Source organism: Manis pentadactyla, chromosome 9, assembly GCF_030020395.1.
Source record: "Manis pentadactyla isolate mManPen7 chromosome 9, mManPen7.hap1, whole genome shotgun sequence".
NCBI classification, from domain to species: domain Eukaryota; kingdom Metazoa; phylum Chordata; class Mammalia; order Pholidota; family Manidae; genus Manis; species Manis pentadactyla.
The window spans coordinates 116,402,163-116,428,188 of record NC_080027.1 but is presented as its reverse complement, the minus strand read 5'-3'; the positions used below and the strand labels follow the sequence as shown (position 1 = coordinate 116,428,188).

The window sequence follows — 26,026 nt, the reverse complement described above, 5'->3', positions numbered from 1 at the left end:
AATGGATTAAAGACTTGAATGTAAGTCGTGAAATCATAAAACTCTTAGAAGGCAAACATCTCCTGAATATAAGCATGAGCAACTTCTTCCTGAATGCATCTCCTCAAGCAAGGGAACAGAAGCAAAAATGAACTCATGGGACTACATCAAACTAAAAGGTTTCTCTATGGCAAAGGACACCATCAACAGAACAAAAAAAGCATCCTACAGTATGGGAGAATATATTTGTAAATGACATATCCGACAAGGCGTTAACATCCAAAATATATAAAGAACTTACACGCCTCAACACCCAAAAAGCAAATAACCCAATTAACAAATGGGCAGAGGATATGAAGAGACAGTTCTCCAAAGAAGAAATTCAGATGGCCAACAGACACATGAAAAGATGCTCCACATCACTAATCAGGGAAATGCAGATTAAAACCACAATGAGATATCACCTCTCACCCAGTTAGGATAGCCAGCATGGAAAAGACTTAGAACCACAAATGCTGGCGAGGGATGCAGAGAAGGTGAACCCGCCTATACTGCTGGTGGGAATGTAAGCTAGTTCAACCATTGTGGAAAGCAGTATGAAGGTTCCTCAAAAAACTAAAAATAGAAATACCATTTGACCTGGGAATTCTGCTCCTAGGAATTTACCCAAAGAGAGCAAGATATCAGATTCAAAAATACAAATGGACCCCTATGTTTTCTGCTGCACTATTTACAACAGCCAAGATATGGAAGCAACCTGTGTCCACCAGTAGATGAATGGATAAAGATGTGGTATATATAAACAATGGAATACTATTCAGCCATGAGAAAACAAATCCTACCATTTGCAACAACATGGATGGAACTAGAGGGTATTATGCTCAGTGAAATAAGCCAGGCAGAGAAAGACAAGTACGAAATGATTTCCCTCATTTGTGGAGTATAACAACGAAGCAAAACTGAAGGAACAAAACAGCTGCAGACACAGACTCCAAGAAGGGACTCGTGGTTACCAAAGAGAAGGGGGTGGGGGAGGACGGGTGGGGAGGGAGGGAGAAGGGGATTGAGGGGTATCATGTTGGTACACATGGTATGGGGGGACGTCATGGGGAAGATGTGTAGCACAGAGAAGACAAGTAGTTTTTCTGTGGCATCTTACTACACTGATGGACAGTGACTGCAATGGGGTATTGGGGGGGACTTGATAATATGGGGAATGTAGTAACCATAATGGTTTTCATGTGAAACCTTCATAAGAGTGTTTATCAGTGATACCTTAATAAAAAAAAAGGCATAACAAACATGCATATCTCTTAAGTTCAACATTGTATTTTTATTAGATTTTATAAAGCATGAGAAACAATAAAGGTTATTGCACTAGGAGTGACACCATGAGTGCGTTAATAGTAGAATGTTGGCTATACTGCAAAGAATGGATAGGATAATAACAGTTAGAGATGGGAGTGCTAAAAACAGGAGTGAGATATTGGGAAAGTATTACAACAGTCTAGGTCAGGAGACAGCTTTATAGAAGTCCAGATTCCTGGGTCCCACTACTGTAGTAGCAGGTTTAGGTCTGGGTCAGTAGGTTTACAGCTAATTCTCATAATCCTAAGTGAAGAGCTAAATACAGATGTCTGATAGTGAGTTAGAGCATCAAAGGAAAGAACCTTAGTGTGACACCTTTAAAAGAATATTAAAAACTCATAAAAATTACAAGCTGATGCTTCATTTTTACCACAAATGAATACTGACTCACCTGGATCAGGGTCATATTTTAGGTCCAGTGGATGTACAACAGGATGGTACTGCTTCTAAACAAAATAAAAATTAAAAGACATTTAACCACTTAATGACTCATATGAACATTTCCTTCAATCAATGTAAGCAAATACACTATTAGTCAGTAGTACTACTTTTTTGAAAACAGCAAACACAGATACTAAAATATGAAGGGAAATGAAAGGAGAAAAGATCAAACTAACTCCGATTATAGCTTTTATAGTACTGCCACCAACTGCGTACACTAAGAAATAGCACCATAAAAATCTGTAGGAAAGCAAATTAAAAGACAGACTGAATTTTCTGTTTATAAAGTACAGTCTCCAAATTATGAATGGAATGTTTTTCAGAAGTTCATTTTAAGACAAGTGTTTGGAACTCAGAACTCATATTCCCACAGAAACTCTGATTTGGAAAGTGGCTAGGCCACTATCATGTCAGTACTCTAAAGCCTATACATACCCTGTAATACACTGTAAGCACTAGGACTATAGTAAGCAGCAGAACTACAGGAACAGGATCCAGAATTCAGGCAAAAAAGAAATAGGAAAATGATGCTCCTTACTCTTGCCCAAAACTTGCAGAAGCCAAAACGTTTTTTAAAAAGCTATCTTTGGAGAATGAAACTGGATTATTGTCTAAACCCATACACAAAAGTAAACTAAAAACGGATCAAAGACCTGAATGTAAGTAATGAAACCATAAAACTGTTAGAAGAAAACATAGGCAAACCTCTCTTGAATACAAACACAAGCAACTTTTTTCATGAACATATTTCCCTGGGCAAGGGAAACAAAAACAAAAATGACCAAGTGGGACTATATCAAACTAAAAAGCCTCTGTACAGCAAAGGACACCACCAGTAGAACAAAAAGGCATCCTACAGTATGGGAGAATATATTCATAAATGACACATCCGATAAGGGGTTGATATCCAAAAAAAGAGCTCATGCGCCTCAACAACCGAAAAGCAAATGACCCAATGAAAAAATGGGCAGAGGATCTGAACAGATACTTCTTCAAAGAAGAAATTCAGATGGTTAACAGGCACATGAAAAGATGCTCCACATCGCTAATCATCAGAGAAATGCAAATTAAAACCACAATGAAGTATCACTTCATACCATTTAGGATGGCCACCATCCAAAAGACAAACAACAACAAATGTTGGCAAGGATGTGGAGAAAGGGGAACCCTGCTACACTGCTGGTGGGAATGTTAATTAGTTCAAACATTGCGGAAAGCAGTATGGAGGTTCCTCAAAAAACTAAAAATAGAAATACCATTTGACCCGGGTATCCCACCCCTTGGAATTTACCCAAAGAATACAACTTCTCAGATTCAAAAATACATATCACCCCCTATGTTTATCGCAGCACTTTTTACAATAGCCAAGATATGGAAGCAACCTAAGTGTCCATCAGTAGATGAATGGATAAAGAAGATGTGGTACATATACACAATGGAAGATTACTCAGCCATAAGAAACAAATCCTACCATTTGCAACAACATGGATGGAGCTGGAGGACATGAGGCTCAGTGAAATAAGCCAGGTAGAGAAAGACAAATGCCAAATGATTTCCCTCATTTGTGGAGTGTAACAGTGAAGCAAAACTGAAGGAATAAAATAGCAGCAGATTCAGAGACTCCAAGAAGGAACTAGTGGTTACTAAAGGGGAGGGGTGTGGGAGGGCGGTGGGGGGGGGAGGGAGGGAGAAGGGGATTGAGGGTTATTATGTTTAGTACACATGGTGTGGGGGATCACGGGGAGGTCAGTGTAGCGCAGAGAAGACACATAGTGGATCTGTGGTATCTTGCTGCACTGATGGACAGTGACTGCATTGGGGTATGGGTGGGGACTTGATAAGATAATATAGGTAAGTATAGTAACCACATTGTTTTTTCATGTGAAACCTTCATAAGAGTGTATATTAATCATACCTTAATAAAAAAAAAGAATATAATAATTTTTAAAAAGTACACCATAAGAGTAGACTCACAGACAGAGAATGGACTGGTGGTTACTATGGGGAAGCGGGGGCTAAAGCGCAATAAAAATCCTCAATCATAATGTAGGTTGGTCATGGGGATAATAGTACAACATGGAGCACATAGCCAATGATTCTGTAACATCTTCCTATGTTGACAGATACTAGCTTTACTAGTTGGGGTAAGGACTTAATAATACAGGTAACTGTTAAACCACTGTGTTGTATACTTGAAACTAATATAAGACTATATTTTAAAAAATACAGCATACGGAACATAGTCAATACATCTTTGTATGATGACAGTAACTGCACTCACCATGGTGAACATTTAGTAATGTATATAACTGTCAATTACTGTGTTGTACATCTGAAACCAATTAATATCAACCATACTTCAATAAAAAATATGTAATAAAGAATACTATTGAAATAACTTTGGTGACAGATGATGGCTGCGCTTATTGTGGTATTATTGCAGTCATACCAATTTTTTTAGAATATGTTACTATATTGCACGATTTTAGATAAAGAACTATGTCAGTATAATTAAAGCCTCTGCCTTTTAACTGCCTTCTTATTTACAACAAAGCAAGTGAATTCCCTTGGCAGTTTAAGTCTTCAAACCTTTTATCTTCTAATTCACTTTATCATCCATTAAATAAGGTACAATAGGTTAAGAGAAGTTCCTTTTTTTCTGTAAGGTAATTAAAAGTTCTAACTAAACACTTTCTAAAAAAGGGCAGATTCTAAGATCATTACACAACTAAACAGTCTTCTTCCAAAAACTACTAAGATTCTCCTGAGATATGTCTCTGTTCTTCCCCTGCTCGCAAGGAAAGAATAAAAACCAACGTATACAATAAAAAGAAAAAAAACAACGTATACAAATTTGGAATATAGAATCATAACCCAGGGAATGTTTCTTCATTCGTCTTCCACTTAACCTTTATTATTTGCATTGTGATGATTCAGTCACAACCGTGCTGCATTATAAGCTTCTAAACTTTTCCTACATACAGATTGTATACTCTCTTGACAGGCATCAAACCCCTCAATTTGTTGTCTTTCCCCCAGAAAACCATCTTTTTCAAAGCTTTGCAAAATATTTCAGAAAAGGAGAAATGCATTATGAAGGCCACTGTGTGATCTTAGCGGAGATTATAATCAAGACAGCTTATCTACTTTAGACGTAGGAAAAATGTTTTATCTCTTTACAAGATGTTGTAAAACAGGCAAGAGGAAAAACCAAAAGACTACTCTTGACAGACTTCCAGAATTACCCTCTAATGTAGAATTCCTCAGACTCTGTCTGCAATAGGGGAGCCACTAGCCACTTTGTGACTACTTTGGTCTTAAATAAAGACTAGTCCGAAAGGCAATGAGCTGTTAGCTTGACACACCAGATTTGTAAAGCTTAAAACAAAAGAACGTAAAATATCTCATTCATTTTTTTATAATTACAAGCTAGAATGGTATTTTATATACAGTGGGTTAAATAAAATATTATTATTAAAGCTAATTCCACCGTTTCTCTTATTTTAATTTCAAGTTAACATACGGAGCTCGCCTTTTCTGTTTCCGGACAACCTTAGTCTTAAGTAATTAATACCCAGCTGACATTAGTATCCACTTCGTTCTCGGGCTATTTCTACGGGAGCTTGGGCCACCGCTAACCCTGCCCTCCTGAGCCTTGATACCTGGGTGTGCGGTAAGCGGGCGAGAAGAGACGGCGACTGGGCCCGTACCCACTGCGCACCTCGCAGCGCGAGCTCCCGAATCTCCTCTGGCAGCGCGTCCCCGAGATTTTGCACGAAGCCACCGCACAGCTCCAGCATGTCCGTCACGGCCCGCTTCGAGGTGCAACGCACCCGGACGGCCTCTTGGGGGGGGCCGGAGACCGAGGCCAGGACGTTTATCCCGGCTACTCTTCCCACGGCCCGCGGCGGGGAAAGGGCGACCAGCTCCGGAGCTGCCGCCATTTTCCCAGTTTGAACTGTGGACGGGAACTCTGGGAGCGGAAGGGCGGGTTCCCACGGGGGGGAAGGAGCCCGCGGCCGGCCGGAAACTCACCCCGCGCGGCCGCAGGGTTCCGGCTGAGACTCGGCGGAGACCGGAGGGCTACAGTGGTTGCGGCGATGGGGACGGAGGGCGGAGGGATGGTGGACTGTCACTGCCACCTCTCCGCCCCGGACTTTGACGGCGTATGTGAGGGCGAGGCCGGCCCGTGGGAGAGGGGAGGCCCCCGTCCTTTCCCTTCATGTTATCTTTGCTTTCCTCCCTAAGGACGACGCCCCAGATCCTCCCGTGACTTGCTCCTGAGTCCCAATTTAACCCCAGTCATACCGATTTTTATTCCCGATCTTGATTAATGATAAGCCCTCTGTCTCCAAATGCTTTTACTTGCTGTGCCTGGTTACTGGAGTCCTTCCTCCCTGTGTCCTCTTGGCCTGGCTCTTTATCCCACTGGCTTCTCAGCTCCTGGCTGACAGTCCACTTTCCCCATGACTTGGTCCCTGAAACACCCCGTGCTCCAGTTCTAATGGGGGGACAAGCAAAACCAGAGTTACAAAGTGTTTAACCCACTACATTGGAAACTAGAGGCCGAAAATAGAGAAGGAAGAACAGAGGCTATTTTAGGGGATAAAACCTCTGGAGAGGTGACACTTTAGTCAGGGCTGGGACGACAGGCATCCAAGAAGGAGGTGTGTGTACGGTGGTAGGAAAAACAGGTCTGTTGTAGAGCCCCAGACAGGATAGAATTTGGCACATTCATGCTACTGAAAGCCTGGGTGGAGGCTGATGAACTAAAGAGCATTTAATAAGACTGAAGGGGACTGGTGAGGTAGGACAGTAAGGAGTTTGGATTTCATTAGAAGCATAATGTGGATACAGTAAAGGGTTTTTATTTTTTTAAGGAGAGTGATGAAATCTGATACCCATTTAAAAACCATTTTGCTGATGTGTGGCAAATAGAGGGGGACGGGAGTGGAAGCTAGATGACCAGTTTGGAGGCTTCGCAGTATGTAGACGAGATGATGGTGGTTGCAGGGGCGTTTGAGAGTAGATGAAGGTGTATTTTAGAATCATAATACATACCAAGGAATGGGATGTGGAGAGGGAGGGAAAGACAGGACTTGATGCTGTAGGGATGATGGTGGTGCTGTTTACTGAGCTGAGGAAAGATTGAGGTTCGGGAGGGCAGGCAGAAGGGATAGGTCTGTTGGGGAGAAAATAAAGAGCTGTGTTTAGCACATGTGGAAACCTAAAATTCATCCACTTAGAGATGTCATATTTTAAATGTGAATCTTGGATTCAGAGAAAATTACAGGCTGGAGATAAAAGTTGGGGATTGTTGGCATAATGATGATGTTTAAACGTGTAGATGAGATCACTTAAGGTGGGAACAGAGAGAGAGAGGAGCATAGTGTGCTGAAATCAGACAGAGGAGAGAGCACCAATTAAGAGTGCTGCTGCAGAAGCCAAGCATGGAAACTATTTCAGGAAGGAGGGAGTGGACAAGTGAGGAGTTCCTAATGTGGCTGAGGGCTAGAGTAAGAAGACAGAAGTATCCTTTATATATGACAATGACAGTTTCTATTTTAGTGGAGTGGGAACAGAAGCCAGATTTTACTTAGAAAAAAAAGAGTACACTGAAGGTGTGTCTGTGTAGGCTCTTCACATTCTACCACGCTGTTCTTGCCGTCTGCATTCTTTATGGTACCTCTACTACATTGATATACACAGCCAAAGGGCAGTTGCTCATTCATCTAAAATATTTGTGATTATTTATGCTTGTTTTAGGATTTGGATGATGTGTTGGAAAAAGCCCAGAAAGTAAGTCAATATGTATAATGCCCCTTTTTTTTGTTTTTCTATTTCCTATTAATTTCCAGCTTGAAATTTAGATATACTATGTTCATAGTGCTTCAGTAATAATAAGTAGCATTTATTGTTTATTGTGTGCCAGGCATTGAGCTAAGTCCTGTCTGTACATTATTTCATTTAAAGTTCCACAGCAATCTTCTGAGGAAGCTAGTATTTTATAATCAAGCATTTACCATTTTATAAATGAGGAACCTAAGTCCTAAGAGATTAACTTGTCCAAAGACACACCTCTAGTAAAGTGATACAGACAGAGTAGTGTGAATCCAAAACATGTTCCTGTAGCTACCGTGCTTACAGCACTATGGAACAGATTGGTCCATCTTTCAGATCCTAGTATTACGATGGAGATCTTGGAGAAATTACCAGAGTTTCTGAAACATTTTGATTTGTTTGAGAAAGAATTAGTAATGTTTGGAAGTGTTTATGAAATTTGTTGTAACTAGCATTTTGTGGTCTTTCCTGAAAGTGATAGAAAGTGTAGGTTGCCAGAACATTTGTGTGTACAACCATCATTAAGCATGGCAACTTAATTAGGAGCGTGGGCTTCAGAGTTACACAGCCTATGGATTTGGGTCAAGTGACTTGACTCCATCTAAAACTCTGTCTCCTGATCTATACAGTGGGTTAACAGCAATTACTTCATAGGGTTGTGTAGATTAATTGAAGTGATATTTATATTCACTGATCACAGTGCCTAAAACATAGTAAATAAATGCTCAGTGATAGTCATTGTGATTATATTGATGGAGTGTGGTGAGCAAGGATAACTAAAAGCACAGACTACATTTTTTACTTACTTATATTAGATGCTTGTTGTTTGGAACTCTTAACTACTCCACTCCTTTTTGTTTCAGGCCAATGTTATGGCTCTTGTGGTGGTTGCTGAACATTCAGGAGAATTTGGAAAGATTATGAAGCTTTCAGAAAGGTACTACTTCTTATTAAGAATTTAGAGAGTTGCTAATAAGGATGCAATTATTATGTCATATTTATAATACCAAAGATAGCCATTCTTAAAGAGAATGAGAAGGAAAAAATCGTATCCACATAGCCTTAAAAAATTATTTCTACTTGTTCTTTAGAGTAACCTTGTTTGCTATTCTAATATTCCTGCTGTAATTAATTTGTTAATTTGTTCTACATTTTTAGGTATAATGGGTTGGTCATGCCATGCTTGGGTGTTCATCCAGTTCAAGGAGTTTCTCCAGAAGGCCAAAGAAGTGTCACATTAAAAGTAATAGTCCTATAAAAGTAAAAATCCTAAAGAAATGACAATACCTTTAGACTCAGTAATCCTCTTTCTGATTTATATTCTAAGGCAATAATCCAAAAGAAAGAACTACTACTTACTTTCACAAAGATGTTTGTTGCAACATTATTTATAATAGAGAAAAAGTGGAAACAGCCTAAAGGTTCAGAAACAAAGGAATAATTAGTTAACATGTAGAGTGTTAAATATAATGTGCATTTATGGAAAATGGGGATTATAAGGTTTATGTAGTAATAAGGAAAATGTTTATAGTATAAGGAAAAAAGCAAAATACCAAATGGTTTATTCACTGTGAGTGAGATCCATGTAAAAATATATTCTTTAAAGAAAAGCGTAGAGAAAAACAGAGAAATGATAGTAGCTGCAATGATCTAGTAGAATTATAGGTGACTTATTTTCACATTTTTTGTCATGTTTAGTCATACTGCTTTGGCAAAAAGTGATAAAGTATCCAGGAAAAGGAAGACACAAATTCAGATGAGGAGTTCAACTACACAGTATCTTTGAACATTGACCCCTCCTTCAGGAGTGCTGTTCATATATTAAGCTGCACTGCTTTTATACTTTCTCTGAAAAAATCCTACCTGTATGAGTTCACTGACTCCCAATAGTCAGTGTTTCACATTTTTCAGACTTGTCTCCTGACTCTGCATCAGGGACATGCACAGTTTCTTGACTATTTTATTATATAATGGGATTGATAGCCCCATTTTGAAGAAGTAAAGACTTTTTGTAACCTATGAATAAATTAAGATATGAAGTCTATCATTTTTTATAATGATTCTATATTCCCACGCTAGAATATCCCAGATAGCTCTATTTATTTTGAAACAAAATTACTTTTAACTCATGTAAAAATAAAAATGTATTGTAACTCTTCTGAGTTGTTGATATGATAAAATTAGCTAAGTTGCCAGAGGCTTACGATTCCCACAATACTGGAGATCATAGCAGGATAGCATTTCTTTCATTTATGTAGAGATTGATACTAATATGCATTCATGTAGTTAGTCAACAAGTGTTTACTGAGCACCTACTGCATTCCAAGCACTGCTTTGAGCACTGCAGAGCAAAATCCCTCTCAAGAAAGCTAGATTCTAGATTGGGACAGATAGACAATCAAGAATTAGATACATGAACAGGAAAACTAGGTAGCACTAAGTGCTTTAAAGACAGTAAAACAAGATTATATGATAACGATTGTGGATGCTGGCTTTTAGATTGTGTACTCAAGGAAGGTTGTACCTCACAGGCAGGGGCATTTGAGCTACAACCTTAACGCTACAAAGAAAACGCTACACAGAATAGTTTAGATGTTTGATAGGGGAAAACTTTTGCCTGATACTCTTTAACCTATTCAGCTTTGTCAGACACCTCTGATACCTAGGGTTATATACTCTTCTCATGACAGTGTTAATTCCTCTTCATTGAGTCTACTAGAATGTATTTCTAAGGCCTCAATTTGCTCTCCCTCATCTTTTTTTAAAAAAAACAGGCTAAGCAGAACTTTAAAGGCAAAAGATATTAGTGAAAGTAGTACAAAGAGTGTATGGGATCATTACTACTGTAAATTAACAAGCCATTAGTACCTCGGAGGAGAACATAGCATAATGCAATCCCAAAAACTCACAAAGGTGACCACCTGGTGGCTTTCTTCTCTCTTGCTCAGTTATTCCAGGACACCCAAATCAGCCCCTTTAAATGCCTCCTCAGCGGAAGGAAGTATTTAAGTCGGAATCTTCATAAAAAGCCATGTTCTTGTAACCTAAATGGATATGGGTTGTTTCTACTCAAAATTTCAGTGGTAGTCCCCCCGTTATGGAAGGATTACTGTTCCTGGTTCCTCAGCTGCCTAAAGGTTTTCACTGTATGTAAAAGACCAAGCATAACATAGTGCTTGGCATATAATAAGTATAAAGTATCAGTTCCTTTCTTCTATGCTAACAAGATCACTTTTTTTCTCCCAGGATTTGGATGTAGCATTGCCCATTATTGAGAATTATAAGGATCAGTTGTTGGCAGTTGGAGAGGTAAACACCCATTAGCTGATCAAATGACTTCTAATCCAGACTTTCATATGATATATGAAAATAATCCTTAATTCAGTATTGGTGATTATACTGATTGGTGATTAACTGACTTTGATAATTATGTTTACCCCATTCAGCTCAATAATAATTTCTCAATATTTCTCAGTAAGTTAAAGAGCTTGGGGATGAAACAATAGAAAGTTTCACAATAGGCTTATGTTAATAGAAGAAATCTACTTTATTAGCATTTCTATATACTTTGCTTTTTTTTTTTACCTTTTGCTTAAACAGGGTCATCTCTCTGGTTAGTTAAAATGGTGTATACAAACACACTTTAAATAGGCTAAAGTTTGTAATTCAAAAACATTTTCTATTTAATTTACAGTTGTGAAACATTTTTTATCACTTGGTAATAAATTCCACTTCTAATTGAAGATAAAAGATAAGAATAACACTTAAATTCAGAATATAGACTATAGCAATGCATGCCAAAATAGTATCAAGGGAACTGGTCACTATAATCTACACTGTGCAATGTGGTGACCACACACATGTTGAGCACTTAAGATATGACTGATCCAAGTTGAGATGTGCTGTAAGTACAAAACACCCAGAGGATTTCAAAGTCTTTGTGCCCCAAAAGAATATAAAACATCTTAATAATCTCTTATATTGATTATGTGTTGAATAATAGTACTGTAAAATAATAATAATAATGATAATGTTTCAGATACATTGAGTTCAATAAGGTATATTACTAAAGTTAATTTCACCTGTTTCTTGTTAGTGATTTTAATGTGGCCACTACAAAATATAAAGTTACGTATTTGGCTTGGATGTATGGCTCCCATTATATATCTCTTGGACAGTACTGTTCCATAGCATGTATGTTAAGGTTAATTAAACCATAAACATGTAATTGTTATTTTTTTTTTCTCTTACAGGTTGGACTTGATTTCTCCCCCAGATTTGCTGGCACTGATGAACAAAAGGAAGAGCAAAGACAAGTCCTAATCAGACAGATCCAATTAGCCAAAAGACTAAATTTGCCTTTGTAGGTTACTTAATCATATTTCTATATTAATGGCTATAGAGCAAATTAAATAATGATTCTCCTGTAATGGAACTCTACATTTTTTTCTTCTGAATTACTTTAAGAGAACAAAAATAATACAGATTGAGTACTTAAAAGGAATTTTTTTGTTGTTAAACAGAAATGTTCACTCACGCTCAGCTGGAAGACCCACCATCAGCCTCTTGAATAAGCAAGGTAAGATTCCTGAAAGAAATATACCTAATGTTTAAGTTTGATAATTCCAATCCATATTCTCATAGAAATGAACGTAGAAAACAAACCATGTTACTGATTTCTTAAAGTGAAGGTAATGGAACAAAGGAGGTAGAAATCAACTGAGGTGATTTTGCAAGTCAGCCTACTGTTTACAAGATTTTCAGTGTGATGGGGAATGTATCAGGCCAAGATAAAGCAAATGAAAAATTGCATCAAGTAACTTACATTCTTTAAAAATTAATAGCTCCAATTTTTTAGTCACCGAAACCAACTGATTAATAAGAGGAAAAAACAAAGCAAAGGAGGATGACCTTATTGGGTTACTCTTTTGTATGTTTTCTGGCTGCTTCAAAAAAATGGATTATACAGTTTGTGACCATCATACCTAAAATGCACTGTCATCTTCAGCAGTTGTTGCTAACATAAAGTATATTTTGTAGCATTACTTTTCAAGCTTTTTAAAGTGCCATCCACAATAAGAAATATGCTTTATGTTGAGACTTAACATACACACATATAACCTTTTTTTTGGTACTAAGACTTTATTTTGAGACTCTGTATACACATTCCACAGAAAATTGACAAAAGTTTAAGAAGCGGTATATCGATGTATGAGTATAGGTATATATAAGTGTATGTGTATATAGATATGCAGACACATTTAAGCACATGCTGATCAGTCATGATGTATTAATTGATTTCATAACTCACTTAAGATTGTAACTCTCTAATGGTCATACCTACCATTTAAAAAAACAGTATCAAAAAGTAAAGTAAATGTAATTGTCTATTAGTAGAAAGCATTGTACTTCTCAGAGATGAGTACTGAATCCTTCTGTAATCACTGAGCTCATGATTTTTAAATAGGTTAAGCAGCCATCCTTTAAGAACTGGAGTTGATTTTGTGAGCCAGCTCTAACTATTGAATTTGTGAGTCATTGAGCTCCCCATTTCTTCTTCCACTAGCATTCTTGTTAAGGACAATTTAACTGCTTAAAAACCTATTAGGAACAATAATTTGATCATTCACAAACTTTGGAAAACTTTTGGTGGTATAGGAAGTTTAAATAATTGTTTGAAACTTTGTATTTCAATTTTATTTAACAATTTTATTCTGAATATTAAGAATTTACTATATTTTATCCTGTTTGACCACTGTACATTTATCCACCCTTTAGAAGTCATAGAACCTCATCTTTATATCACAGTGACCACCATTTTCTTGAAATTTATAACCTGTGTTACTCAGTTTGGGCAATGGGAAAACTCTTGTTAAGGAAATGAAATGGAATTCTGACTATCTTTTATCCCTGAGAGGTGCTGACAAAGTGCTGCTGCATGCGTTCGATGGTCGGCCATCTGTAGCCCTGGAAGGAGTAAGAGCTGGCTACTTCTTCTCAATTCCTCCTTCTGTCATAAGAAGTGGACAGGTAAATTTTTTAATTAAATCTCATTTTACACATTGTGAATACACCTTAAAGTATGAACTTTTATTATATTCTTGTGATATTATTCTAGTTACGTTACAAAAATTCATCATAGGTCCCTACCTCACACTTACGTGAAAAGTAACTCAAAAGTGGATCAAAGACCTAAATAAATGAAGAGCTACTGTTGTAAAACTCTTAGAAGAATGCAGAGCCAAATCTTTGTGACCCTGGATTAGGCAGTGGTTTCTTACATAAGACACTGACAGCACAAGCAACCAAAGGAAAAATAGATAAATTGGACATCATCAAAATTTAAAACTTCCACAATAAAATTATTTTTCATTTTTATGCTTCAAAGAATACTATCAAGAAAGTGAAAAGATAACCCACAGAACAAGAAAAGGTATTTGATAATCATATATCTGATAAAGGTCTAGTTTCCGGAATATATAAATCTCCAACTCAACAATGAAAGACAACTAATCCAATTTAAAAATAGATAAACATTTTAAATAGATATTTCTCCAAAGAAGACATAGAGATGGCCAATAAGAATGCAAAAAGATGCTTGACATCATTAGCCATTATGACATACAAATTAAAAGCACAATGAAGTATCACTTCACACCCATTCAGTTTGACAGATCCTCCAAAAATTAAACCTACAGTTACCATATGACCCCGCAGTTCCACTCCTAGGTAAGATACCCAAGGTAAATGAAAACATATATCCACTCACAAACTTATACATGAATGTTTATGACAGTATTATTCATAATACTAAAAGGCAGAAACAATCCAGATGTCTATGAGCTGATGAATGGATAACAAAATGTGGTATACCCACACAGTGGACTATTACTCAGCCATAAAAAAGAATGAAGTACTGATTCATGCTAAAACATGGATGAATCTTGAAAACATTATGCTAAAAAAAGTGGCCAGGCACAAAAGACCACATACACCATTCCATTTATATGAAATGTCCAGACCAGGCAAGTCCATAGAGACAGAAAGTAGATTAATGGTTGGGGGAAATGACTGCTAATAATGGGTAGGGTTTTTTTTCAAGAGTAATGAAAATGTTCTGGAATTAGATACTGGTGATACTTGTGAATATAGTAAAAACCACTGAATTACAGACTTCTAAAGGGTGAATGTTATGGTATGTGAACCATAGCAATGAAAAATGCAACAAAAACTAAGGTAATTTACCATATTTCACCAATTTTAAGAAACTTGTTTTTTCATATTTTATTATCTGCAAAATTGAGATGTATGTTATCATCAATGGCAGCTTGAATTCTATCAAATACAGTAAATTACCACTTTTCAAAACTTAATGTAAATAAAGAATACAGAATTAAGGTACAGCCAATTTTTTTGAATATCTCCAATAGTAATCTTCTATCTGTTTTACTGTTTCTTTTGGGTTGTAGTTTTTAAAGTCAGGTTTATTGAGGAATATACCTATATAGTGATTCAGCCTTTTTAGATATACAATTTTGTGGTTTTTGACAAATGTTAAGTGTTACGTAACTACCACCACATTCAAAATGAATATTGCCATCACCCCAAAATATTGCTTCATGCACCTTTTCAGTAAATCTCTCCTTCTACCCCCAGTCCCTGGCACCCACTGAGCTGATTTCTGTCCCTGTATTTTGCCTATTCTAGAATATCATAAAAATGAAATAATTTCTGTAGGTTTATTGATATGGCTCCTTTTACTTAATGCTTTCGAATTCATCCATGTTGCATGTATAATCAGTCTATTCATTTAATTGCTGGGTAATACACATATTGATATTCCACAGTTTATCCACTTACCAGCTGATAAACATTTGGTTTGTTTCCAGTTTGAGGCTGGGTACAGCTGCTATAAACATTCACATACATATTTGTTTACTATCTGTTTTTATTTATCTTGCATTAATACCTAGAAGTTGTATTGCTAAGTCATAAGGTTGGTGTATGTTTACCTTAATAGCAAATTGTTGAACTGATTTCCAAAGTGGCTCTACCATTTTGGATTCCTACCAGCAGTATGTCTAAGTTTTAGTTCTCCATCCTTGCTAGCACTTGGTATTGTCATTTTTTTAGCTATTCTATGTGTGTATATAGTCATCACTCATTGTAGTTTTCATTTGCATTTCCTCAATGGCTACTGATATTTTAAAAGCATGTCTCTTCATGTGCTTATTTACCATCGATACATCCATATCTCATTGTTAATGAAATTCCATTCAAATATTTTGCACCTTTTTATTTGGGTTTTTTCATTATTACTGAGTTGGCAGAGTTCTTTATACATTCTGAATACAAGTCCTTTATCTGCTGTGTGTTTGCAAATATTTTCTAGTCTTTCATTTTCTTAACAGTGACTTTCAAAGAGCAAGAGTTCTTAATTTTGATGAATTTCAGTTAATCAGTATTTATCTTTCAGGATTTATGCTTTTAGTATCATATCTAAGAAATCTACATGTCCTAAGGTCACATTTTTTTGTTGTTATATTTTTTTCTAGAAAATTTATAGATTTTAGTTTCACATATAGGTCTGTGATCTAATTTGTGTAAGACTTATTTTTTTGCCTATAGATATCCTGTTCCAGTACAATTTGTTGAAAAGCTCATTCTTTCTCTCTTAAATTAGCTTGGCACTTAAAAAGGAAATTGGCCATATATCTGGGTCTGTTGCTCATATTTTGATTCTGTTGCATTGAGCTGTAATGTCTGTCCTTATGCCAATATCATCACACCATCATGATTACATTAGTTTTAAATGCAACAAAAGCTGAAGGTTTTGAAATGAATACTCCAATTAATTCTTTATTTTCAAAATCATTTTGGCTGTTTCAAGTCCTTTACTTTTCCATGTGTATTAGAATCAGCCTCATCAAGCTACAAAAAAAGCTGGCTGAGGTTTTATTTGGGATTGCTTTGAATCTGTAGGTTAATTTGATGATAACTGACAGGAAGACATCAGTAGATCTCATTTAAATCTGATTTCTCTCATCAGTATTTTATAATTTTTGACATACATATCTGACACATAGTTTTTATTCTGTTTTAAGTGATAATGGTTTTAAAATTTTCATTACCAGTTACTCATTGCTAGTATATAGAAATGTAATTGATTTTTATGTATTAAACTTATATCAAGTAACCTTGCTACATCATAAGCTCTAGTAGAATTTTATAGATTTTTTCAGGATTTTTTATGTAGATAAGAATGTCCCCTATGAATAAAGACTTTATTTTTGCCTTTCCAATATTTGTGTCCTTTATTCTTCTTCTTGCCTTATTTCACTAGGTACAGCTACCAGTAAAATGTTGAAGAGATGTGGTAAAAGCAGACATCCTTGCCTTTTTCCTAATCTTTGGGGGAAAGCATTCATTCTTTTACCATTTAGTGTATATTAGCTGCAGGTTTTTCATAGTTGCCTTTATATCAGTCCCTTTTATTTCTAGTCTGCTGAGTTTTTTGGTCAAAAATGAATGTTTATTTTCTGTCACCCTTATTTCCATTTTCTATTTGTCGTATGTTTTTTTCTGCCTCTACAAATTATTGATTGATTTTCTAACATTGAACCAATCTTGCATTCCTAGGATAAATTCTATTTGGTCATGATGTATTATCCTTTTAATAGTTTCATTTTTTAGGTTCTTAAGGTAGAACTTTAGGTTATTTATTTGAAACCTTTATTTTCCAATGTAAGCACTTAATGCTATAGTTACATTAGCTGTAACCACTTCTTAGAATTGTAATCCAAAAATTTTGATATATGCTGTACTTTACTTTTTTCTAGTTCAAAATATTTTCTGATTTACCTGTGACTTTCTCTTTGACCATATCAATAACTTTAAAGTGTGTTGTTTAATTTCCAAATATTTAGGAATTTTCCTGATATCTTTCTGTTACTGATCTCTACTTTAATTCATTGTGTTCAGCAAACATACATTGTATGATGTATATTTGATTCTTCTAAATTTTTTTAGGTTTAATGGCCCAGGATTTGGAATATCTTGATGACTGGAACATACATGCTTAAAAAGAATGTGTATTCTGCTATTTTTGGGTGGAGTATTCTAGAAATGTCAGTCAGGTCAATTGATAACCCAAGATTATTTTTCTTACTTTTGTCATTTGTGCAGCTATTTCTTACTCAGTTCTTTTCCAAAATTAAAGTGCTATTTTTTCCTAATTTTAAAAATGGTTTATACATTATACAAAATTAAAACACTTCAGAAGAGAATAAATTTTAAGTTATCCCAAATCCTAACACTCAGAGACAATCACTGTTAACACTGCTTCAGATATAAAATAAGGTACCTTATTCGTTTTTTTTTTTTGTTTTGAGTCAGCTTTCATGGATATCTAAATATGAACCTACCTCATCTTTAAAGTGATTACATAATATTTCACAATATGGAGGAAACATAATTACTTTAAGCATTGCCCTAGGTAAAGGTTGGGTTGTTTCTAGTTTTTCACTGTTATAAACAGTGCGTCAATGAATACCTCTGTACATCCACAAATACATATGTCCACTTGCGCAGTTATTGCCTATAAATAGAATCATTGAGGAAAAGGGTATGCACTTTTAAATGTTTGGTTAAGTTATCAAATTTCCTTCAAGGAAGTTTATACCAGTTTAACTTTTACATACCAACAGTGCATGAACATACCTATTTCTGTGCTTTTGAAATTTTAATCTTAAAATAATATATTTTAATCATGTTCCACTCTATATCATTTTTCTCCTTCCTGTTTACTTTAAAAGTACAGTGGCAGCAAGAAAATTATGTTCTTGTTGTAAAATCCATTGACTTAATTGCAGCCCTTATAATCCAGACAGAAAATCATAAACAAGAAAATAAAACTATATACCACCCAATCTAAAATTTTAAATATGTATATGAACACTGAATTTGTAAACATAAAGCCTTGAGTGTCTTAGAGTAAGTGATGAAAAGACACACTGAGTATGGTAGTGGTGGAGAAACAACAGGCGTGCCATCCTTGGCTCTATCAGCGGTCATCAGATGTTTAGCTTTCTTCCTGGGTGTACCTCACTTTTTGCTGTTGGTTACTACCCCTGGGGTCCCTGGAGGCTTTGTGAAATTTGGGCGATTGTTTCTGTTAAATCTAACTGTTACTAGTGGAACGATGAGAACACAGTGAACATTTACTAACTGAAAGTTAAAGCAAGAATTTCAGGTTCTCGTAGAGAAGGATGCATTGGACTGTGGGTTTAATGCTCTTTTTAAAATCTTTGTTTCTCATATATTAAACTTACCAGCATTCTCTTTTCTCCAAGAAGCAGAAACTTGTGAAACAGTTGCCTTTAACATCAATTTGCTTAGAAACAGATTCACCTGCACTAGGACCAGAAAAACAGGTAAAATGATTTTCTGATTTCTACATTATTTAGATTATAACTATCATTGAGCTATTTTCAGTTTAGCTGTATTTTTCATTTGTCAGTACAGTATAAGTACAGTGAATCCTATTTTGATGCTGGATTGAAAGTGTTACAAACCAAGCCAACCTGGTCTGCTCACCTGACGCCCAGCAGAGCCTAACATTGACATCAGGATGTAGGGAAAGGAGGTTATTGTTTATTGCAGGGAAACATGCAAGAACAGGTAGCTAATGCTTAAGGTCCTGAACTCCCCATTAGCTTACATGAAGGGGTTTTTTAAGGCAAAATTAAGGGTTGCAGGGTGTGTGATCAGCTTGGGCACATTCTTATGATTGGTCAGTGGTGTGGTGATGGGATTGTTTGAGGAATCTTAGCTGTCAGTCTTCTGCATGCATGCAGTCTGGGGTCTCTGCTTGTTGTTAGGAGGTGGCCCATTTAATGGGGTCTAAGTTCCTGTGAAACATCTCAGGGATACATGAGTCAAGAGTTTTTCTATATCCTTGAGCTGGAACTAACAGTCTTGTATTTGTTTAGTTTGCTTTGCATTTTGCTTGTATTTGTTTGGTTTGCAAACTGCCATTTTTTTAAAATCTCTAATTGCTTAGTCTAATTCCCACACTCTGGGTCATAATTGAGGGACTCGGGCTTCTCTTTGTTAATGAGAAGTCTGAGGGGCTTCATCAAAAGGGGGCTACCTGTGTGGTTACAAGAGGTTATATTTAGCTTAACTTCAGGTCTTTTGTAAATATAGCTGTTGTGCTCTAGATGATATTATTTGATATTGGCCATGTCCTGATTTATGTAATGAGAGACAGACCAAAAAAATAAAAAACTCAGTGTCTAGAGTCAGAAAGATCTGGATTCAAATCCTGTCTGTGTCATCCACTAGCTGTGTGACTTGGGGCAAGTAACTTAATTTCTCTGAAACTGTTTCTTCATTTATAAAATGTGGCAGAATAAAAATAAAATACTTCAAAGTGTTGCAGTGAGAATTTAGGAAGTAATGTGCCCTTTCAACTTTTTTATATCCGTATATGTATATTTGTTTTCCTAAAAATAGGATTAGCCTGACTATATCATTTCATATCTTGTTTTATGTGGTGAACATCTGTATATGTCAATAAATATACTTTTCCTTATCATGTTTATTAGCTGTATAATATTCTAGGATGTGAATGTGTGAGCTCCCATTTCCTTTAATCTCTAACTACCCAGTATAATTTCCATACCCTGGGTCACGATTAAGGGACTCAGGATTCTCTTTGTGACTGAGAAGTCAGGGGCTTCACTAAGGTCCGGGGTACCTGCTCAGTTACAGCTCTCCCCTGTTCTTTGATTCCTCTCAATCTTGAGAGGAACAGGGATGATAACCACTCTGGCTGCTTCCTGCTGTAGAGAGGTGAGGTTGGTTTTTAGGATTAGAGGAGAGAAAATTATACTTTTTTAATTCCCAAGTCCCTATTTTAGGTTCTGTAATCTGCTCTTGTGTATCGTGATTTTAGTTCCTGTATCAATTGCCTTATTATCAAACACAAACACAGTTAATCAGAACTGGAGTCTGATATTCAGAAATGTTTGCTACTGGAACATTTCTTTTCTCTAAAATAACCCTCATTTTTATCAAAGATAACCATTTGTTTCCAAATTAAGTACAGCAAATTTGGCCTGATTATTTTTGTAAGTACAATAAGAATAGTGATACTCTCTTAAATCTGCTTTGCTGGAACTTTTCATAAGGATCTCAAATTGAACTTTAAAAGGCCTCTCAAGGACAGGGAAGCCAAACTAAGGACTTGCTATCAGGTTTTTGTCTAAAATACTTAAACATTTGGGGGAATTCCTCTCTTCTTGAGGTCCCCAGAATATCCTGATGTTCCTGTGCTTGCCAGACATTGACCTTCTTTGCTCACCTGGTAAGGCTGCTGGGAACCCACAAGCAAGGTACCAGGCCTGTTTTTCCATGAGGCTTCATTGGCTCCATAAAGTCAACCTTAGTTCCTTAACGCTGTCTGGTCATATCTAGCACATCTCTTTTTCAAATATGGCATTCCAGTCAAAGCCCTGGTGATATAACTGAAGTTTCCAGTTGTATCCTGTGACAAAGAGTACAGATTCTTATTGAATTTATGCAAATAATTATACTGTCATAAAAGTATAAAAATCTTCCCTGAGAGTTTCTGAATTCTGGAGGGATCAGGTAGAGAAGGAAAGATAAATGCTTTGTATTCTGTTTTAAAGAGATATGATTTACCAAACAACTGTAAGACATAAATGGCTGAAGAAAAGTTTCCTTAAATCTGGAAAAGCGAACATTAGAGAACCAACAATGTTTTTAAACAAGACGCATGAAAATTAGTCATTTCCCTCAGTTCATTCAGTCTCGTGTTGTCAATTCTTATCCTGCTTGCATCCAGTTTTTTCAGTAGTTCTGGAAATTATAAATAGAATCACTGATGATTATCAAACAATAGTTAGTTATCCATTTTAACCAAAGTAACAGTAAAACATTTTAAAGGCAAATACGGAAGACTACATAGTTCACAAAATTTCGCTCTTTTAGCATCAAGAAGATTCAGTTTTCTTAAGTAATCGAAGATCTGATTAAGACAACATAAAGTACAAGAAATTATTCTGACAAAACAATTACTTCAAAGGAAAGTAAAACCCTCATAATCCCTCAACAGCAAGAGCAGTTTTTTGCATTTTAAAGCCATTGCTTTTAAGAAGAGCTTTAACAGTTTAAGAAGGCTTTTCCATTCAGGTGTGATATGCTTCTAGCCATTTTGAAAAGGTGTCCACTAAAAAGTCAAACAATTTGTTCCCTACTGTCAAATTACCTGTGGGGAAATTTGAATTGGGTGTCTTAAATGCAGGGGAGTCCCTGGGCCCTTTCATTCACCATCTGAATCTTCCTCTCTCTGTACTGTCTGTGAGACTTCTGCCTTTTGGTGGATACTTCCTGCACCCCTGCCTTAAGTGTGCAGACAGGAGCTGGTGGCACTGATGGTGGCACTGGGACAGAAGGAGGCGGGGGAGGGGGCGGCAAAGGCAGGGGGGCTGCTGGCCAAGTAGGGGGAGATTCAAAGTTTGGACTAGTATTCCCTCCTCTTCTGTTCCCCTTTCTCCCTCCTGCAAAACAAGTTTTCCCGTCTTGGTGCAGCATCATGAACACTTGTACATGAGAGCTTTTTGTCATCTTTCCCTGCTTTCTCATAAAACAACTCTAATTGTAAAATAGTATAGTAGTTTAGTGAGCCAGTTAATGGCCACCATTCCTCTGATCCCAGTATGTTTGGGGGCCATATGATGGTACAATAAAATATCATCTCTTTCATAGTCATCGATTCATAGCTGTAATCTGACCACTTATTCAGAATGCCTTCTAATGGACTTTCTTTGGTGATAGAAGGAGCATTTCCCGTTCTTGTAAGTGAAAGTACATAAAAAGATACAGAGAACGTAAATGAAAATAAATGCAAACAAACCAATTAACAGATCAGCCAGAAGTCCAGCAACTGTTCGCCTCTCCAACACTGATACCCCAATCAGATGCAAAATGGGCTTATTTTCAAGCCCCAAACAGAGGGGAGGGGAGTTTCCAGTTGTATACACCGGAGCAACTTACCTTAGGTCAAAGGTCAAATACAGCAACTTGCAGAGGTTTTTGTCTATTCCTTGCCCCAATGGCCAGGCCCTGGGGCAGTTGGTGCCATTTTGGGGACCAAAGGGGAAGGAAGTCCCTAGAACAAATGATCTCAGCAGCTGCTAAGGACTTACCTGAGGAATCTCCGCTCGGGGCCCACCGGCCACGAGCAGCAGCTCCTGGCTGCCTCAGCAAATTGAGAGTCCTTGCTTGTGCCACTTGCTGCCAACTTCCCAGGAAGTCAAGAGATGAGGTGTCGGGGTAAGAAAGTGACTTCTTTGGCGAGCCAGCAGCCTGAGAAGATGGAGGACTAAAGTCCAAAAGCACCATCATAACTGAGGGTTGAGTTCAAGCTTTTCTTATGCTAAGGAAAGGGGGAGCAGGAGGAGATAGAGGTTAGGAAGTGACAGATGGCTGCAGACAGTTGGGCGCCAGTGAGGGTCCAAGGAGAGCAGAGAAACTCCACGTCCTTGATTAGATGACTCTCGTCGACCTGGGTCTGGTCACAAAGTTCCTCTCAATCTTTGACAGGGTTGTCACTCATTATTTTCATGCATATTGCCCTATCTCCTTGGGGGACGCAAGCTTTGGGTAAGGGACTATTTGCAGAAATCTCAAACGGTAAGCAAAATTCCTTTTGATGATTAACAAGCCTACATGCATGGCTGCAGGGCTGAGCAGAAGCTGTTCAACACAAAGATTAAGGCAGCAAAGGAGACAGATACAATATGAAGGCAGAGTTGCCGAGCTTGCTTTCACCCTGTAAGGTGCCATAATATATTTTTAACTTGATATTGTCATTTAGGTTGTTTCTAGCACAGTATTATAAACAATAGGATGGACATCCTTGAACATAAATCCTGGGGGACATTTTTTATTGTTTTCTTCAGCTACATTATCAAGGTTATTTTTTTAACTTTAACAGTTATCTTATGCCTCTGAACATTGAGTAGAAACTTGGTCATAATATTTCATCAAATCTAAATGCTACTGATTATAAATGCACCACTGTTTTGTGACCATTAAGGAAGAAAAAAAAAACACCGCCTGTTATACTAGACATGACATTGAATGTAAATAAAATATATTATCAATTTCAGAGATGTTAAAATAGGGGGAAAATGCATCTTAGAATCAGTGCAATGCCAGTACTTAATCTGTTTAGTCTTCCTGACACACAATAGCATTTCTTGAATCAAACTGTAATGTAGCCTGTGAGCTGAAGAGGCCAAGCAGCAGAACAGTGACCTTTATGACCTTTCAGTGATCTGTAAGCAACCTTTAAGCACTCACTTAAGCAACAAACTAAAGGACAGACCCGTCAGGCAGTTCTCCAAGAGTTCACTGTCTGTAGACTGCTTCACCTGCTAAGCACCAAGACCTCAGCTGTTAATACCCTAGGTCTCTTTTCAAGAGCAACATAGATAGACTTATAGTCAATACTGAGCCATAGCTTTTAAGCTGAAGTCCAGGGCTTCTCCCAGCCTCATTAAAAAGGAAAAAAGCTCAGCAGTTGTTTTTACCAACTCATTCTTCTGTTTTATCTAAGGTCTTCAAGGATTGCCTCCCCTGAGTGTCATGTTTGAATAAGTGTCTTCTTTATTCTGTTTCAGGTACGGAATGAGCCCCGAAACATTTCCATTTCAGCAGAATATATTGCCCAGGTGAAAGGGATCCCAGTGGAAGAAGTTATAGAAGTGACAACACAGAATGCATTGAAACTGTTTCCCAAGCTTCAGCACCTGCTCCAGAAGTAGCTTCAAGACCAAATCAACTGCAGGGGGGAGCATTTGAGAAAAAGAAATGTTACGATTAAGAGTCTAAACTGAAGAAGCCATTATGTAGGGATATAGAAGATGGTAGTTTTAAAAAAGTATTTCTCTTAGAATTAAAACTGGACTTGGATCTTGAAACCCTGGGTTCTGATTCTTCCTTGCATTGCTTTTCAATTAACATAGTCCTAGCAGGAGATTGGGAAATCCCACTGCTTCTTAACTTGCCCCATGGAGTAGAACCACCGTATGAGCTAAACCCATTTCTCCTGGCAAAGGTGGCTCCCACAGGTAAGAAATAAATGCGACTGTGATGGCATGGAGTAAGCTAATATCTTTCACTCATCTGTTTTATTTCCCATAGGATTTATCCAGGGAAAGGAGAGCATCTAGTTTCTTACACTATCAGAAATCTCTTTTCTAGGTTTGTAAAATTGAACTTAGAGTACTTTGGATTATTTCTTTTTAAGAGAAAAATCGGCCAGGTTCTTTATTAACCTTAGGTTTTGATTTTTGACATCCATGGTTGTGTAATCCCCATTAACTGTCAAGCTCAAAAGTTAGTTAATAAACTGATTTTATGTTCCAGTCTGAATTTAGTCACGATTACAATGTAAATAGCTTTGTTAAAAATGTGTCTGACTTTTTTTTACATGCAGTAATATTTTATATTTTTAAGTTTTAAAACTCTTAGGTGTATAAAGGGTTCTCTGGATGGACAATAGCACAACAATGTGACTGCACTTAAAAATTACTAAGGTGACAAATTGTGTATATTTTACCACAATTTTTTTTAATGTTATGTGTAGTTTACAGGTCATGTGACCCATACCAAAACCTGAGTATTCAATTTTGTTAAATTATATAATCAGTAAATACTGGAAAAAATACCTGTCATAGAAAAATATTAACTTCCTAAAAAGCAAAGTGATTTTATATTATGTGCAATATTTTGAAATGAATTCAATTATACGTGAATCAAAATTAGTTCTAGGTTACATTGTCCAAATTAGACTAGCTAAGGAATAGGGTGTTTTATGAGGTACTTAACCACCCATCAGTGTCATGTTAGATGAATTTCCCACATTTAATGGGAGGTTATATTAAAAATAGGTTTCTGAGCTCTTTCAATTCTGTATTTCTTTTGCCCATTTCCTACCTCCTTCTGCCCACATTCCTTTTGTCATGCTTTCATCTTTAAATCCTTTACTACCCAACTTAAATGACTTCGCTTTGCCTGATCACCCCAGCCAAACATGTCCCTACCCATTAAATAGCCATTTTCTTCATTTATTCCTCCATTTATTTGTTCATGTATTACACAGTTATTGAACCCCTCCTATAGGCTTCCCACTAGTCTGGGTCCATAGGCTACAGAGAGGAATAAAATACAGCCCTTGACTTTAGTTCACAATTTAATGAAGAAGATAGACAAGTGGACAAATCATATCAAAGCAATGGAAGAAATACTATATAATAAGGGAAGTATCAAGTGCTGTAAAACCAGTCTGATGACACTTTACCTA

The 26,026-nt window shown here is 36.8% G+C and overlaps 2 protein-coding genes across 9 annotated transcripts in view; one reads left to right on the top strand and one right to left on the bottom strand.

Moving 5' to 3' along the window:
* The window catches only part of NSL1 (NSL1 component of MIS12 kinetochore complex), an 88,927-nt gene extending 83,189 nt beyond the window's left edge, over window positions 1-5,738 (bottom strand). For all 4 annotated transcript variants that reach the window (XM_057507988.1, XM_057507985.1, XM_057507987.1 and 1 more), the window contains exons 1-2: window positions 5,451-5,738; window positions 1,739-1,793 (exon numbers count right to left, since the gene is read on the bottom strand). In XM_057507988.1, coding sequence (XP_057363971.1) covers window positions 1,739-1,793; window positions 5,451-5,732 — 337 coding nt within the window. In that variant the 5' untranslated portion in view covers window positions 5,733-5,738. The remainder of the gene's footprint in view (window positions 1-1,738; window positions 1,794-5,450) is intronic.
* Window positions 5,739-5,813: 75 nt separating this feature from the next.
* On the top strand, window positions 5,814-24,641 carry TATDN3 (TatD DNase domain containing 3). 5 transcript variants are annotated; one of them, XM_057507982.1, is made up of 11 exons: window positions 5,814-5,954; window positions 7,555-7,587; window positions 8,493-8,566; window positions 8,788-8,872; window positions 10,876-10,938; window positions 11,883-11,992; window positions 12,153-12,208; window positions 13,547-13,659; window positions 18,984-19,061; window positions 23,260-23,349; window positions 24,342-24,641. In XM_057507982.1, exons 1-11 carry the CDS (start codon window positions 5,889-5,891, stop codon window positions 24,483-24,485), a joined length of 912 nt encoding a protein of 303 aa, XP_057363965.1. In that variant the 5' UTR covers window positions 5,814-5,888; the 3' UTR covers window positions 24,486-24,641. The 5 variants fall into 5 exon arrangements, with proteins under 5 accessions (XP_057363965.1, XP_057363964.1, XP_057363966.1 ...); XM_057507981.1 differs by having other exon boundaries at window positions 18,981-19,061; XM_057507983.1 differs by lacking the exon at window positions 7,555-7,587 and having other exon boundaries at window positions 18,981-19,061.
* The last annotated feature ends 1,385 nt before the right edge of the window (window positions 24,642-26,026 follow it).

Excerpts from the sequence above, each read along its gene's own strand:
- TATDN3 (XM_057507981.1), top strand. The coding sequence starts at position 5,889 with ATGGGGACGGAGGGCGGAGGGATGGTGGACTGTCACTGCCACCTCTCC. Across the intron at positions 11,993-12,152 it reads AAAAGACTAAATTTGCCTTT|AAATGTTCACTCACGCTCAG; the intron begins GTAGGTTACTTA and ends GTTGTTAAACAG. Across the intron at positions 19,062-23,259 it reads CACTAGGACCAGAAAAACAG|GGTTGTCACTCATTATTTTC; the intron begins GTAAAATGATTT and ends AATCTTTGACAG.